We start from the raw sequence: 17,218 nt of genomic DNA, 5'->3' as shown, positions 1-17,218 counted from the left end.
TAATTTTGGGGACTCAACTCAGCATGCTGTGAAAAAATATACAGAGAGGGAAAATAAGGGCTTAATAAATCTCACAAGCTTGCTGCAACCCAGGAAACCATTCAGTTTTGGTTATGGAAACATTTACCCTAAAACGTTGTTGATACTTTTGTAAGCATTGATAGTATGTGGGACTTTCTTTTGTTTTTGGTTATGGAAACATTAAAATGTCCCGTTTTCTTAATGTTAGATTAATGTTTTTTTAAAAGGTTATTATGATGTTCCCGAAACATTCTTTCAACTTAATTTTTATTAACAACCCAACATTCTAGGAATGTTGATTTGTAGCATTCCAAGAAAATAAAAATGTCCAGTTTCCTTAATGTTAATAGAACATAATTTACAGGTTAGTATGATGTTCCAGAAACATTCAAACACCTGCTGTTAACAAGCAGAATCACTGAAGGAAAGAGAAACAACAGGAACAGAAACTACAACTAACTTCCAGCCTTGAAATGAAATCAGCTGAAGATAAAAGAAGATATTAAATCTCTCAAGATCTCAGCAGAGGATGATTAAACAACTAACAGAATTACATCTTCACTTATTAGTCCAGTTTGTCTTTCTTTCTTTCAAACATGTACAAAAGGTCTTGAGATTAACTGTTAATTGTTGATGTTTGGTTGAAAATGTTTCTTTGAGGTCATGTCATAGTGATCAGTGTTTGCTTTAGTTAGGCTCTTGAACCTTGACTTTGTTAGTCTTTGATAAAGAAAGAGATTGATGAAAAGCTCAACAGTCTGTTTAATAGCAGTCAAATCACTGCATTAAAGTGGTTTAAATTACTTTTTCTGTACTTTCATGACTGACTTGAAAAATCTGGAGTTGAAGTATTAATGAAAAAGTAGTAAACAAATTCAGCAGTTGACAATCGTTTCTGTAATAGTTGGGACACACTTCATCAACATCAACACTCCTCATACAAACCTCAATAATGGTTACAATAAAAAAAATAAAGTGAACTAATCATTTAATTAATCCCCTGGAGCTGTACGGATTACTTTTATGATGGATGGATGCGCTTTTTAGGCTTCAAAATCTTGGGTACCATTCACTTCCATTATAACGCTTAGACTATTTTTTTAAATAACTCTGATTGTGTTTGGCTGAGGGTGAGTAAATTACGGGGTAATTTTCATTTTGTGTGAACTTACCCTTCAATGAATGGCTCACTGAATCATGCCTCACCCAATTCTTTCAAAAATGGTGTAAGTTCTTGCTGTTACTACATCTGTTGTAAGGTAAATGTTAGTTTGTAACAGTATGTTTGGATTACAGGTAAGAAACTTAACTAGTGAAATCATCTTTAGCCCATTACATTAATGCTACAAGTAGTAATATTAGAAGTTGTTGAAATTATTCAAGTTAGCATGTGTTACGTGTAGCTGGTAGAAGGATGATGCAGATACGGATTTCCACAATTAGAGACGTACTTTAATAAACACAAGTAAGGAACACCAAACATACACCAAGCAAAACAGAGAACGGACAGGGAGTGCAGGGAGTGAGTGCCATATAAAGGGAGTGATGATAATAGAGTCCAGGTGCAGGTGAAGAGTGATGAAGAGGAGCTGACGAGGGAAGTGAGTGCAGGTGACGAAACAGGAGGATCATGGGAAATGGAGTCCAGGGGAACAAGGGATCTGTAACAGTACCTCCCCCTCCCGGTAGGCGCGTCCTCGCGCCGTAGATGGAACAACCGGGAGGGGGGTGGGAGCAGGGGGAGGAGTAGACTGGAGTGGAGGTCTACAGGGCAGGGCCGAGGGCAGCCATGGCAGGTCAGGTGCAGCGGGCTGCCATGGAGGGTCAGGTGCAGCGGGCAGCCATGGCGGGTCAGGAGCCGAAGCCTTCGAGCCGTTGAGCCCAGGCGGCGCTGAAGGACTGGCGGGAGATGGCGGAACCAGCGGAACCAGCGGCTCCGGCGACCGAAGCGCAGCCAGGGCTCCAAAAGGCCGCAGTTGAACAAGGACGACAGACAACAAAGTGAACACCAGGGGGAGTGAGGAAGCCAACTGGAACGGAGGGACAGAGCGGAGACGGAGGAGTGCAGTCCAGAAGTGAGGGCAGGCTGACGAATGACCAAGGTGTGAACGGGGGCAGGATGGAGACTTGTGAGGCTGGAGGACTGATGGGCAACGACGGAGCAGAGGGAGGTTGGAGCCAGGGTGACGGTAATCGCCCAGAGGTCCAAGGTGGAGATCTGGGCGAGGGGGCTTGAGGTGGAGGTTCAGTGTAGACACAAATGGGAGGAGGCGGGAGAGGGAGGCAGGGAGGGAAAACAGTCTTTGGGCTTGAGACTTCTATAATGAAGTTCATAATAGGAGAGGCTGGCTCGGCGGCGGCTGGAGCGGCTGGCTCGGCTGGAGCGGCTGAGGGCTCGGCGGCGGCGGCTGGAGCTGGAGAAGAGGGCTCGGAGACGGCTGGAGCTGAGGGCTCGGAGGAGAAGTCAATAAGCCAAGCCGTCCCGCTAGGCGTTTCGTGGGAGGCTGGAGGAGGGGTCTAGTCCATTCCCTCAAATACAATTAAAATTCCCGTAGGAACGGGAGCTGGGCTCGGCGGAGACTGGGGAGCTTGGCTCTGTCTTTCTCTTCTTCCTCTGCCTTCTGGACCCAGCAGTGGAGTGTGGGTCCAGCATGGAACAGGCAGGAAGTTAGCTGGAGGGGTATGCGGAGGAAGACGGTGGCTGACTGACTGGCCCGGCCAACCCTGTTTCTGGATGGACCAGAGATAAACACCTATCCTGAACCCAATCAACATAGAATTTGGAGTCATTTAACCATAAAATGGAATTGATAGTTTCGCTTAAGGAGAAACGATAATCGGATTCATCAAAACGGATGGTGTCATCATCTAGTCCATCCAGAAACAAGGAGATCAAACATGCTTCAGGCCAGTCAGACAAAAAAGCGAGCTCAACGAACTCCTCCACATACCTCTCCAGCGAACGACCCACCTGTAGGAGCCCGATGAGGCGATCGCCGGCTGTGAAGGAGCTTAGAGGCCTGGGAGAAGCAGGAGCCAAGGAGCTGGGGAAAGTCTCCATCTTTTTCTTTTCCTGTGGAAAATCCGGTAGTTTAAACAATGCACTACTTTAGAAGAAAAGACTGCTGCCGGAAATCTGATTTCTGCAAAAGCTGTTGTTTAATTGTACTCACAAGTATCATGCCCAAAATTTTCTACATTCCACATTTATTAAATCTCTTCAAACTAGTGAGCAAACAGTAATTGTGCATTAATATGATATCAGAAGCATTTAAAGTTTTATTCACTGCTGAGGTTAGCCAAAAAATAAACAAAACATGCAAAACTGTATTCAGCAATAAATACACACTTCTCCTTCAGATATCTTATCAGCTCATGTGAAAAGTTCATTTCAATGTGCAACAGATGACTGACGATTGCTTTTGAAAGAGTGGAAACCTATAACCAAACCTATAATTTCTATGATGATACATATTTCAAAGTGCCTTCAGTGACTCCGTTTATAGAAATCTATTGACGCTTCACAAAGCATACTTTTTTAATGCAAATTGCAACGGTATAAAAACAAAAACATGCTAAATGTCAATGGAAGCTGCATATACAAAGGGAATGAGTTTATGATGTCTAGCTAAGACAACAGTTTGATAGACAGTCTTAGCACTAAAAACTTAGAACTAAAAACAGCATTTGAAATAGTTCCAATCATACTTTTTGGTGATGTGACAAACATATGCTTTTGAAATTTTGTCATACTTTGGAATTTAAAAGATATTTCCATTTTGGAATTTGGTTCTCAAACCAAGACCAAAACAAACAAAAAACAATTCAAGAAGAAACAGTGGCTGAATATAATTGACACTGATGTGTTTCACACTTAATCTTTCAGCTTGCTCTCCAAGAAATCTTGGATTTTGTTGATTTTTTCTTCTTGTTGATCCAGGAGATCCAGTATGACTCCCATGGGCGTCTTCTTTAGGCCAACACCCTCAATCTTGTTCTCCAACTTGTTCTTCATGCTGCGAAGTCTCAGAGAAGCGTGGATAAGGATCACTGCGGGGTGAAACACAAGACTTCTACTGAGTCTTCAGCAACAGAACCTCTCTTGATGAAGAGAAACTGAACACATGGTAATATTTTACATGAAAATTTTTAATGTAGACTCAAAAAAGCCATCAGAGAAAGACGACTATGTACTAAGCTCTTATTCTCCCTGTAGTCTGTAGTCTTTCCCAGGGTCTTTATAGGGCCACTGGATATATTGCAATCTTTTTCCATTTTTTTATTATTTTACTTTATTAAAATTTCCTTTTAAATACATATACAACACATTGTCCCCCAGTTTCATAGACAAGGCTTAAAGGGATAGTTCACCCAAAAAAATAAAAATTCTGTCATTAATTACTCACCCTCATGTCGTTCAAAACCCATAAGACTCATCTTTGGAACACAAATAAAAATCTTTTTGTGAAATCTGAGAAATTTCTGTCCCTCCATAGACAGCTATATGCAACTGACACTTTGACGCTTCAAAACGTTTATAAAGAGATTGTAAAACTAATCCATACAAACTGAGTGGTTTTGTCCAAATTTTCTGAAGAGACTTTTTTTGATGAACAGACTGAATTTAGCTTTTATTCACATAAAAACATTCATGGCAACACTTTACAATAAGGTTCATTGGTTAACATTAGTTGACTACATTAGTTAACATGCACTAATAATGAACTGCACTTATACACCATTTATTAATTGGTTTAATGTTAATTTCAGCATTTACTAATACATTATTAAAATCTTGTGAACATTAGTTAATACACTGTGAACTAACATGAACAAACAATAAACTATTTTCATTAACTAACATTAACGAAGATTAGTAAATACAGTAACAAATATACTGCTCATGGTTAGTTCATGTTAGTTAATACATTAACTAATGTTAACAAATGAACCTTAATGTAAAGTGTTACCACATTCATCAACTCACACATCAGTTGTGGTAAACGGAAGCTCAAGCATGTTCACTTGACATGTGAGAACCAATGTTACGCAGTACGTTTGAGCTTCAGCAAGAGGTTTGTTCTCGCCCATCAAGCAGTTTTGGATGAGCATCTGTTTATGTTCGCTAATCAGTGTTTATATGTGAATAAAAGCCTAAATTCAATCTGTTCATCATATAAAGCAATCGAGTCTCTACACAAAAGATGTTTTGAAAAAAAAAAGTCTCAGTGTTCAATTTTCTCTTGTGCAGTTTGCTTCAAAATAAATTCACCAAGAATGTTAACTATAACAATAACTATATTAGCATTCACACCAGCGGACAATATTGTTCTGCTTTTTCTAAGCGCACTGCAGGTTTGTCATCTGCCACTTGAGCTCTTTAAAACGATTGGCTGTCAATATTTTTTATCATTCATCAGCTGGGAAAAAAAAATAGTTCTGAAAGTGATTCCAATGATATCATTAGTTGTGGTGTGGACTCCGCTATTCTTTTATATTTAGAATGATTTTTAGAACAATATCTTTATCGTTTTCATTATAGTTACCGTCCTTGTGTGAACAGGCCTTTAGAATGACATGAGGGTGAGTAAATGATGATGACAGAATTTTCAGTTTAGGGTGAAAAACTGAAACCATTCAGGAAGCCATTTTTCTTTTTTTTTCCATAGTATAATTGCTAGTTAAATGAGTTACTTTTGTCAAACATAATGAGATGCCAACAGTCATTACTGGTGTAGAACAGAGCTGTATTATTCTACACAAATACCACTCATTTTTGGGTAACCTTCAACACTTTAGTTTGCAAAATTCTTCATTCTTAAAAATAAAGGTGCTTTATTGGTATTGATGGGTCCATGAAGAACCTTTAACATCCATGGAACCTTTCCATTGCCGAAAAAGGTTCTTTTTAAGGTTCTTTTTAAGGTTCTTTTTAAGGTTCTTTTTAAATTCTAAATCCAACAGCCAACTTGTTTTTTGGTGTTTGTCTGTGCGGTGTGAATTGGCCTTAAGAGTGTGCGTGACAAATATGTACAGATTATTCCTACAATGGCACTGATGACAGAATTATTGTTTTGGGGGTGATGCTGCATCCACACTGGTAAGTGTCAGTATAAAGTCCAAGGAAAGCTCCAAGCAAAACATAAACAGAAATTACAAAGTGCACCTGTAATAAAGCAGTGCAAATACAGAAGATCTAATGCTAGTACTCACAGAGCATAGGGAATGTGATGCCAAAGACAAACACCATCACTCCTCCACACAAGGACAACAGGAAGTAGCTGATTCCCATGACACCCACAACAAACAGGGTGGGATTTTTCTTCTTGAAGTTCTTGATAATGGCTTTATTCTCTCCAGCCCATACAGAGACCATGAAGACCAGAGCCACAACTGCCCCTCCAAGAAACATTCCCAATGGGTTCATAAAACTGAAAAATCCACATTAAAAGTCATTTAATGTACAGTAATGACATTAATCAATATTATTACTATTATAACATTGTGTTAAAGGTGCTGTATGCAATCTTTTTTTACTGTACTGTCTTTTTCCTCCAACCAAATCAACGAGTAACATGACGAGTAAAGCTGTATTCACACTAGCAACGACAAAGCAAACACGATCCCATTCATTTTAATGAAGACACATTTTCAACCTGGCGACATGAGTGACAATGACCATTGGTGACCTGATGGGGCATGTCCAGTGATGCAACACATTTGAGATATTTTCAACTTTATGCAAATACAGAGTGACTTTAGGGAACCAGAGGAGTGCACGTGAACTGTTGCTCTTCAGTGTCAAGGCAAAATGAAGAAGCTCATTTTATCGGTCAGCAACTGTCCTATAATTTAAGATGTCTCTGTGTACATACGGTGGCATTCTTCGTGCTGACACTGAGCCTGAAAGGTTTTGTGAGCCCAGATAGACAGGCATTTGCCCTTTTACTGCAGATAAATAGCCATGATGGCAAAGAGCACTCACTGTTTCTCGTTAATCTTTAATATTAGGCTTTTTATGTACTGATTCCATTTATATTTAGACTTTTCCTTCCAAAAGACTTGTTTGTAGCGGCAAGAAAACTGATTTGATATGCTCTTGATATTGATATTCAACAATGTTTTAGATCTGCCTGCATTGACACCATTGTATGCAAACTGAACTGTGGACGATGACATCACTGTTTTCTCCAGAACCAATGTATAGATGAATCAACTAAATTAATAACTATTGATTTTTACAAAAGGAATTTATAAATACTGAACTTACTTAAGCTGGACAATGACACCATTTTCTTCTAGAGCTGCTGTGCAGCCAAAACTATTTGCCAGTTAGCCTATCACTGTAAAGCTGCTTTGACACAATCTGCATTGTAAAAAGCACTATATAAATAAAGGTGACTTGACTTGATTTGTTGACTACAAGTTACAACATGGAGTAACATCCGTGAATGTCATTCATAAACGTTACTAGGCAAACAGTAGCGGGAACGCCCACTAGTGACCTGACCGGTGAGCTACTGGTGACATGCAGAAACAAAGTCGCTGGTAAGTGAACACAGCTTAAAACCACATTTTGTCAGCCGCTTGTTTTTACAGCCCCATCCATCCTGAAGTCTCATTGGGCTGATGTACTGCTCCTTACCTTATGTATATTAATCAGCAATTATGGACAACGAGAAACTATATAAATATACACTGCTTGGCAAAACAAGTCGCTGTTTGGATTTAAATGGGCAAATACTTAAGAGTCTTTGACTCTGAACATTACTGCTGTGATTATTATGTTTCTAGCATGTTATATGTTTGGCAACAGTTCTATTAACCCTAGTTGATGGAGTGTGTAGCTTTTTTCTTTTTTTGTAGGAAGACACATCATTACCATATTCCAGGATGACAATGTCAAGATTCATCAGGCTGTGAAAGAATGTGTGAAAGAATGGTTGGGAGGAAGCATGAAGAATCATTTTCACACATTGACACCTCTGAGTCCAGACCTTAAATTCATTGAAAGTCTTTAGGATGTGCTGGAGGAGACTTTACAGAGTGCTCACCTCTTGCAATGTCAATACAAGATCTTGACCAAATGTTGATGCACCTTTTGATGGAAATAACATCACTTATTACATATATATCACTTACATTTATTTCGATCAAGAGGTGCATGAAAATGAATTCAATTAGGGTTAGAAGAACTGTTGCCAAACATACAACGTGCTAGAAACAACAATCACCGCAATAATGATCCAATCATAGACTCTTAAAGGGATAGTTCACTAAAAATTTAAAAATTTGATGTTTATCTGTTTACCCCCAGGGCATCCAAGATGTAGGTATGTAGGATGTACACCACTATGTCCAACTGCCTTGAGCATCCGGTGTGTGAGGTCTGAACGCGCTCTGACAACGGAAGTGATCTTTCGCACTCATTGAAGTATAAGCCCGAGAGATCACTTTCGTCATCAGAGTGCATTTTCAGACCTCACACACCGGATGCTCAAGGCAGTTGGACATATTAGAGGTAAAAAATTATATAAATACTGCTCGGTTTCTCGAACAAACCAAACGTTTCGTGTCTTAGGACATCAATGTGTCGTCACGAGCCGCAGGGTTTAATTTGTATTTGTCTGTGCATTTTTACTCTTAGATGAAGTTCCCATTGCCATGCATTATACAACTGACAGACCGAACGGTTGGAGTTAAAAATCATCATTTGTGTTCTACTGAAGAAACAAAGTCCCCTACATCTTGGATGTCCTGGGGTAAGCAGATAAACATCAATTTTTCATTTTTGGATGAACTATCCCTTTAAGCATGTGACTATTAAAATCCAAACAGCAACTATTTTTTGGCAGAGAGAGAGTGTGTGTGTGTAGTTCAAAATTTGAACCAGATACTTGTTTTAAGTATGCTTTTGAACTATATTTTGAACTTGCAGTGGTCAATAAGGATTCATTCTGCAGAAAACATGAAAAACATTTCTAGTTTTCCCCTAAATGTATGAGCGCAGCACAACAGTCGGTTCCGTTGCTCACATAGCAAGTGACTCACCGATTCCAGACAGCTGAAAAACAAAAGGCTTGTGAGGTTGACATGACAATAAACACTACCCAAAACAGGGTGGGTCAACGTTAAACACATTCCACAAACGAACAAGAAGTATTTCACACGTGTTTTTCTGATTCACTATTTTAAATCCTGTCTTTAACGTTCTGATTTGAACTATACTTTGCCACCGCATTAAATGGAGGATAGTTTGCTCTGGCCAAGTTGGGTGCGACATTTATGCAAGCTTTTTATATGATGTAGGCCTATACACAAATTAAATGATGTAGCCTATACACTAACAAATATAAACGATTAAGATATTGAACATCTTTACCTACCCGACAATCAGAAATACGACGATGGCGGCAGCAAAGTAATTAGTCTGAAAATAAAGCAGATTGCTGATTACTCTGTTATTCCATTTGGTTAAATCAGACACATCAGGTTTGGAGAATCTGTCAACACCAGGGAAAAAATCATCCCATGGTCTCAGCGGTGCGAGTTCCATCCCTGCCATGATGCTTTCCGATCATTGACAGCTACGATGCCAACCAGAAAGAGCAATGACACATATGGATAGAACGGCAATTCTCATGATCCAGCGATACAAGTGGGAGGAGTTATCGCCCCGAAAATTGTCTGTGATTAGTTAAGTTAGTACGATGGATCAAAATAATAATTATCCTATTCCCACTATATTGTGGATTTCCAGTTCAGTAGCTGTTAACGTTTTTCAGTGTCATTATTCGGGTTATTATTTATCGTGGATTAATTATTACTTTGACTCAGTGCAGCAGTTTCGATGTCACGTGGTACGGATTACTTTTCTTCGCGCTGTCAAGATGGACCAATCACAAATAAAATGCTGCCTTCGCAGAAATGCGGAGGTACTGGTAGGGAGGCAACAGCACGTCCATTCAGTCTTCGTGTTACATTCTGTCTACTGAGATACCTCGTCATCTGGGGTGCGTTTCCCATGGTCGCAAGTTCCGTCGTTACCAATAGAGTTCAGTGGGACTTACGACCATAGTTGGTTAACGATGCTTTCGGGAAACGCACCCCTGATCGGTTTGTGAAGGCAGAATAGATATATCTTTCGCCGCCCGATATCTTATTAAACTGTGCGCCACTGTTGAGCTAAAAAATAAATATGGCGTCTGAAAGCTGCAGTTGGTGGTCAGTTTGTTTAAATGTATATAGAATATTCCTGAAAGAAGTTGTTAAATATCTGGGTATCAAGATTAAACTTCAATCGTACCATTAAATCATTAGAAAAGAAATTGAATTCTTGGCTGACGAGAGACATGGTCGTGTGTTATTAGTTAAAGCTGAGGATTTATCTAGGTTGGTTTATGCTGCTCCAGTGTTATACCCACATGGAAAGAACCTATGTGTGGATATATGCGCATATATGAAACCTATATGCAGTGTATATAGCTCATATCTCATTTTTGACTGTCATAGCTCATATTTTCTATTATCAAGGCAAAAACTAAGAATTAATGAAAAAAAAATGATGCAAGAACTTATGTATGTGCGAACACGTGAAATTGGTATCACATATAATTGACATGTTATGGAATTTAACTACACTCTAAAAAAATTGGTTCAGCGGTTCTTTGGGGTGGTTAAGGTGCTATATAGCACCACTACCTTATAATAAACCTGTAAAGCCCCTGTATGGTTCTTCAGCAGTTCCTTGCTGTGGTTAAGGTGCTATATAGCACCACTGCCATAAAAAGAACCCGTTAAGCCTCTGTATAGTTCTTTAAAGGTTCTCTAACTCTATTCTCTTAGTTTAGGTGGGGAAAGGATTAAAAACAACATTAAATTACAGTGTATTTTCTAAACATAACCTGGTTCTCAACCTTTTTGTCCCCAAGGCCCAAGCCCTCTGTAAAAGTGAATATGGGTGTAAGTTGGATTGCTATAACTATTTGAGTCTAATTACTTCTTTCTGCGAATTGCTCTCAATATTGTACACTCAACTAAGTTACTCAAATACCTCACTTTCAGCCAAAGGATAATTTCTCTTTAAGGACCCCGTGACAGACGTTTTTTTTTTTTTTTTTGACGTCATGACTCACGAGTATTTGGCCTTTCTCGAGTTTTCTGCTCGATCGCCATTAATTTCCCCTGGACTTGGATGAATTAAGGTAGGTTGGAAATGTTTTAATTAATATACTCGATAATGCAAAGGTTGAACATGTGTTTTAAGCTGTTTATGAGTTAATTAACGTTGTTTGTGAACATGAATACTAACGAAATCGTATCTAACCGAATTTTTTAATTGGCGCGGCCAGCAGTATAACGTTACTGCAGGCCGCGCAAATTCAAAAAGTCGGTTAGTTACGATTTCAACTTTTCTATTATATACAAGATGTTGGATTACTCGTTTTATTATAAAGAAATGTATTCAGTTTGGACCATGTAAGTATGTCTCTAAATATTTTTTAAAAGAAACATCTCTACCGTGTATGTAGCGTGTACTATTTGAAATGCTGCGGGCAGGAAGTGCGTGGGGAGCGGGAGAGACGCTCGAGTCGAGGCTGAGGGGATCCTCGCATTACAATTATTGAGTTTAGGTTTTTAAATTAATGTTTGTCAGTTCTTTTGTCTTTTTCACGTTAGCTCTGATTTATTGATCTATTTGTTCGACCAAAATGACGAAGAAAGTCTGTGAGTAAAGACATAGTTAAGGCTTATTTCATTTGACTAGCGCGAGGTGTTTTTTTTTATCCTGTTTTTTTAGTAGAATGAAATGGTTGCGTATTTACACAACTAATTAATGCAGCAAACACGTTTTTTTTTTTTTCATTTATAAACACTGATTCCCCTCCCCCTTTTAGGATCTAAAACTCTTCAATGTTTGACGACTAAGGACACTTTGCAATAACTTTACATGGTAAGTAATTTCTATAAAAACGGCTATAATTGTTAATAGATAATATGAATTACCAATGTTGGACATGTTTGAATAAAATCCATCTAATGCTGTCTATTGAATTGAATGTTATCCTCATTAACAAACTTTAGACTAAGAATTATCCATTCCAAAACATTCATCAACTCCCTCTTATGCCATCTCAAATGCATGTGACTTTTTTTTCTTGTTGTTTTGTATTAATTTTGTATTTATTTATTTTTTTATTCTCACAGTGACAGTAGCCATTGACATTACATTAATCACAGAAGATCACAGTTCCAGCTAAAAATATTTACTGTTCTACTGAAGAAATAAAAAAGTCAACTTGGATGGCCTGATGGTAAGTAAATTAACAGCTAGCTTTCATTTTTCGGTGAAATATCCCTATAATCAAGAATGATTAAATATATTGGGGTATAAAGCTAATTTATTAATTGATGCATGTTTTATTTTCAGACTTATAATTATGTATTATAAATTCATAATTTTAAATGAAACCAATGACTCATTCAGATGCATTTCTTAATTGCAAATCTGTAATATTTTAGCACTGACGAAGGCCTGTGTGCTGAAACGCATTGGAAAATAAAGAATGGATTTTTTTTTTAGCTCCTTTTTTTTTATTTATTTATTTTTTGGGATCCCTCAACGACACAAGTTTTGCTGGTATTGTCCATAAATATATTAATTGCAAATTTGGCCAGTCATTAATACAAATTATTTTTATATTTTCTTGTCTTTTGCTATTGCATATCTGCAAAAAATTGATTCCCTATTACAGATTATTGTGCTTTTTTTTTAAATAAGAAAAATAATCACAATTGCTTTATCACAGACTGAAAACATTCATCTGTGAAGTGTGTCCTGAGGGCCCTTATCTTTTTCCTGAGAGAAAGTCCTGAAGACCTCATCAAGGAGTACTTTCTGAGTTGAACGTAAGAATATTCTATTTTGGTTTATTTTCAGAAAAATAAGTCTAAATTTGTGTATTTTGTAGTTATGCTAGCAAAAGGTGACCAAATTATTATTATTATTTTTTTATGTTCACTATTTTAGGATAACCCGACAGATGATTGAGGAGCAGCTCACCATGGCGATGTTCATTATTTGGAAGGAGGGGGAGAACTTCATGAACCATCTGCTGACATTGAGGGAGTTAAAGTTTTGAATCAACTTACTTCAGTTACATCAGCTTGTGCCCTGCTTCTAGGTATGATATACATCATCAACCTGGCTTGTCCAAAACCCCTTTGATTTACTTTGTATGTATGTTTTAGAGCTGCACAATTTATCGTAAAAAGATAACAATCTCGATTCAAACACCCACGTGATCCTACTTTATTATTGACAACGATTCGCCTGCGTCTATTAAACCTTTGACAAAAATCCTACCGGAACATTCGGTATTCATGCTGCTACTGATCCATAAACAGCAGTTTTGAACCACACTGTAGTTATTCAAGGATTTGTTTATTTGATTTCTTTTACAAATATTAAAATTATCACAGAAGTAATAAGATAAAAATTTACAGTTAGGATATAATCACTGGACATTAGATAGCGATCAAAATAGAGCAAATCGAAACTAACTTGATGCTTAAATAACTGTTGTATATAAATTACCTTGTTAAGCCACTAGGTGGCAATCAGTGACGTTGTCATTGAATCATTCATTCAATAGATTGGTTAAGGTTAAACCCTGATTCATCCAGTAGTGAAACAAGTATTTATTAATGAGCTATTAATATATTCAAAACCATTTTTTAAAAATAATTCATTCAAATTAAACATTTTCCAGCAATTAATATTTTGCTAGAACTAGTAAATTAAATGTTATTTTTAGTTGTCTATTTAGAATCGTGGGAGAATTGCGATCTCTATTTGCAACCAAAAAATCATGATTCTCATTTCATCCAGAATCCTGCAGCTCTAGTGTATGTCTCGTACAAATGTGAAGTTGTATGAATACCCAGTTGTGTTGTTTGAGAATTGCTTTGATTTGTGCAAGGGTAATCACCTTTAAAGGATTAGTTTACCCAAAAATGGAAATTCTGTCATTAATTACTCACCCTCATCATTGGAGGGACAGAAACCTCTCAGACTTCATCAAAAAGATCTTAATTTGTTTTGAGTTCAGAAAAAGCATATGCATAAAATACGAAGTATACTTTGGGCTTTACACACAGTAATGAATGTTTAAAAAACAAAACAAAAAAGTATTGGGTAAAAGCATCCCCCATGTTATGTTAACCTAATGATGTTATTTTGTTTAAAGGCCACAGTTGGAAGCAGCTGTTCTCCTCTTGCCTGCACTGTTCAAGGTGGACCTGGGGTTGCTGTTTGACATTGAGGTGAGCCATGAACAGTTGACTACAGTGTGTGAAACACAATCTAATCAAAGCACGACACTTATTGCACATTTTGCTATACAAATGATAATACACAAATTATTCTCTCAGTGTGAAGAGAAAATTACATTCATTTTCAGTTAATGGCCAAAAGTATTTGAACAGTTGTATATGACAGTAGTTGAAATTAATTTAGCTTATAAGGTTTGCCTTTCAAATAAATATGTGAAGATGGTTAATGCTATTATCCCCTCTTCTCCAGGGCCATGCTCAGACCAACCCTCCTGTCATCCCAACACCTAAGATAGTGCCTAAAGCCTGCGGGAGGATCATCTCATGCAGTATGACCACATTTTGTTCACGTTGGATGGCCAGTGAGGACATCTTGATGGCACTGGACCTCCTCCTATGTGTATATTTTGCATTTGGAATCGAATCCAATCCAGTATCCTAAAGGACTGAAAAAGACACTGACCTTTTTGAAGTGTGTTGTTTTGAAATTGAAGGATGCAATCTGTGAGTAGAATTTCAGAGTCAATATTCTCTGTTGCTCCCTTTCTTATGGTTTTAGTTTCAGTTTCTATATTGTTTTTGAAATCATGAAGGACTTACAAAAATGTTAGTTTCTATATTTTGGACTTTTATGTTGCCTAGCAGGTTTTTTGTCTTATTTTTGTTCTTGTACTATATTTTTGTTCTTGTACTATATTTTTGTTCTTGTACTATATTTTTTGTTTTGTACTATTTGATTGATCTTGGGTAAATAAATAATGTACATTTCTACATTTTGGACTTTTATTTATGTTGCCTAGCAGCTATGGATTTTAATTTTACTATTATAGGTGAACATATAGGTGCATATATATATGTGCATATATGTACCTATAATATAGGAAAACGGCCAATTTTATATAGGTCACATATATGCAAAACCTATATCAAAACCTATATTGAAACATATATATTTATATAGGTTTTTTCCATGTGGGTAGCCTCCCTCACCAATTTAAGTGATAAGACACCAAACCTTTTATGTTTATTTGGAAGAACAAATCACGCTATATTAGAAAATATTTGTCGTTCAAAAATTGAGGGAGGATTGAATGTTTGGATTTCAAGACCTCTAACATATTTAAAATTAAATGTCTCCACAATTATTTAAAAAATAAAGTATGGTATAGGCTACAGTACCTAACTTTGTATTTCAGTACTAGGTGGTATTGAGTTTTAAAATGTGACAGACATTAATAAAATACCCATGAAACTTGCAAGTTTTTACAAACAAGCATTACTTTCATGGGCTTTCAAGTTCTGGATGTAATGATATTTTCTTCTGTTCCCTTCTTCAATGTAAAGGTATACTTGCTGTTACTACTGACTGGAATTCTCTATTTTAAAAAAACATTTTGATTGGAGTAAAATTTGGATGACACCTCATAAGTATTGCATCACAAATAAAATTATTGTAATTGCCTGTTACTAAAGTCCAATGTTTTAAAAAAATGCCAAATTTTGATCAATTTAATATCCAAAAGCAAAAACTTAAAACCATTGAAAACAATACAACTGTTTTTAATAGCTACAAGATGTTTCTGTGAAATTACTTTCTTTTTATTTGAATAGGCTATTTACTTTTCTTTCTTTCTTTCTTTCTTTCTTTCTTTCTTTCTTTCTTTCTTTCTTTCTTTCTTTCTTTCTTTCTTTCTTTCTTTCTTTCTTTCTTTCTTTCTTTCTTTCTTTCTTTCTTTCTTTCTTTCTTTCTTTCTTTCTTTCTTTCTTTCTTTCTTTCTTTCTTTCTTTCTTTCTTTCTTTCTCATGCATTTATTTACCCCTGACATGTATGATTATATATACACTTGCATGTATGTTGTTTTGTTCACATTAAAATTCAATTATATAATATAGCTGCGAGCAGCGATGGCGGGCCCAAGCCCGGTGGCACCGCCACCCCGGTGGCTTCAGGGCAACTGTGCACAGCGGGCAATAGGCACTTAAAACGGTTAAACATCAAAGGACTATGTCAAATTCACTCCACATTTACTGCACTACAAGGTGCCGCTATAGAGCCCCTCCTCCCTGCCCATTTTCAAAGGATTACATGTGCCAAGTTTTAACATTATTCTGATGAATTTTGAAGCAAATCAGGTAAAAATAAGAGGGTGATCTCAATGTATGCTGAAAGTGACACATTTTCTGCTTCCAGTTGGTGGCGCTATGACTTTGAATCACAATAGTCAAATCCATGTGATCAGCCTTGTACAACGAAGACTAAGCCAAAGTTTCATCAAAATCAATTAATGTATGCAGAAGTTATAACACTTTGTTTCCCTTTTCTTGCCATAAATTCGTTGCCTCGCCACGGCCAAACCGTTTGAGATATCCAAAATCCGTTTGCAATTAAACAACTTCAATGTGTTAGCAACAAGTTAAAAAAAGCTTGGTGTAAATTGGATAAACTCTGTAGGAGTAGTAGTATAAAATTCATAGCCTGTTTTTTAAAAAAATTAACATTCAAACAAAAATAGCCGACTTCCTGTTGGTCGGAGCTAATGAATGTAAATTAGAAAATTGTCCGGCTTGATGAGATCAATATATGTACCGAGTTTGGTGACTGTAGGAAAAACTAACCCCCCCACTTTTGTCAAAAGGTGGCGCTACTGAGCCCCTCCACCACGCCCATTTCTATGGCTTTGTCCATGTCTACTGGTTGACAATATTGATGTGTGTGTCGAGTTTCATGCAAATTGAAGCATGTTAAGAGCCTCAAAAACACTCAAGAATATTATTACAGTTTGACCTGTCGCCATGGCAACGAAATTTCAAATATCAAAAATCCTGTCATAGGTCTACATCTGCTGTGTATTGACATTACACT

General features: G+C 37.1%; 1 protein-coding gene and 1 long non-coding RNA gene across 4 annotated transcripts; one reads left to right on the top strand and one right to left on the bottom strand.

The window, feature by feature from the left end:
* Positions 1-1,480: 1,480 nt before the first annotated feature.
* Positions 1,481-9,695, bottom strand: arl6ip5b (ADP-ribosylation factor-like 6 interacting protein 5b). The gene is made up of 3 exons (XM_067371100.1): positions 9,408-9,695; positions 6,235-6,452; positions 1,481-4,071 (listed from the first exon to the last, which is right to left on the bottom strand). The coding sequence occupies exons 1-3, from the start codon at positions 9,584-9,586 to the stop codon at positions 3,896-3,898; spliced, it is 573 nt and encodes a 190-aa protein (XP_067227201.1). The 5' UTR covers positions 9,587-9,695; the 3' UTR covers positions 1,481-3,895.
* Positions 9,696-9,847: 152 nt separating this feature from the next.
* On the top strand, positions 9,848-15,322 carry LOC137009141 (uncharacterized). Of its 3 annotated transcripts, none has more exons than XR_010892847.1 (8): positions 9,848-11,225; positions 11,919-11,974; positions 12,229-12,335; positions 12,544-12,661; positions 12,831-12,930; positions 13,052-13,205; positions 14,271-14,346; positions 14,606-15,322. It is a non-coding gene; the product is annotated as an uncharacterized lncRNA (long non-coding RNA). The 3 variants fall into 3 exon arrangements; XR_010892846.1 differs by lacking the exon at positions 12,544-12,661 and having other exon boundaries at positions 9,848-10,983; positions 11,086-11,225; positions 14,606-15,321; XR_010892845.1 differs by lacking the exon at positions 12,544-12,661 and having other exon boundaries at positions 14,606-15,319.
* The last annotated feature ends 1,896 nt before the right edge of the window (positions 15,323-17,218 follow it).

The sequence above is a fragment of the Chanodichthys erythropterus genome, chromosome 20, assembly GCF_024489055.1.
Source record: "Chanodichthys erythropterus isolate Z2021 chromosome 20, ASM2448905v1, whole genome shotgun sequence".
In the NCBI taxonomy this organism is placed as follows: domain Eukaryota; kingdom Metazoa; phylum Chordata; class Actinopteri; order Cypriniformes; family Xenocyprididae; genus Chanodichthys; species Chanodichthys erythropterus.
This window is presented reverse-complemented; position numbering and strand designations above follow the sequence as displayed.

Excerpts from the sequence above, each read along its gene's own strand:
- arl6ip5b (XM_067371100.1), bottom strand. The coding sequence starts at position 9,586 with ATGGCAGGGATGGAACTCGCACCGCTGAGACCATGGGATGATTTTTTC. Across the intron at positions 6,453-9,407 it reads GTCGTATTTCTGATTGTCGG|TTTTATGAACCCATTGGGAA; the intron begins GTAGGTAAAGAT and ends TGGATTTTTCAG. Across the intron at positions 4,072-6,234 it reads CATCACATTCCCTATGCTCT|TGATCCTTATCCACGCTTCT; the intron begins GTGAGTACTAGC and ends TTCACCCCGCAG.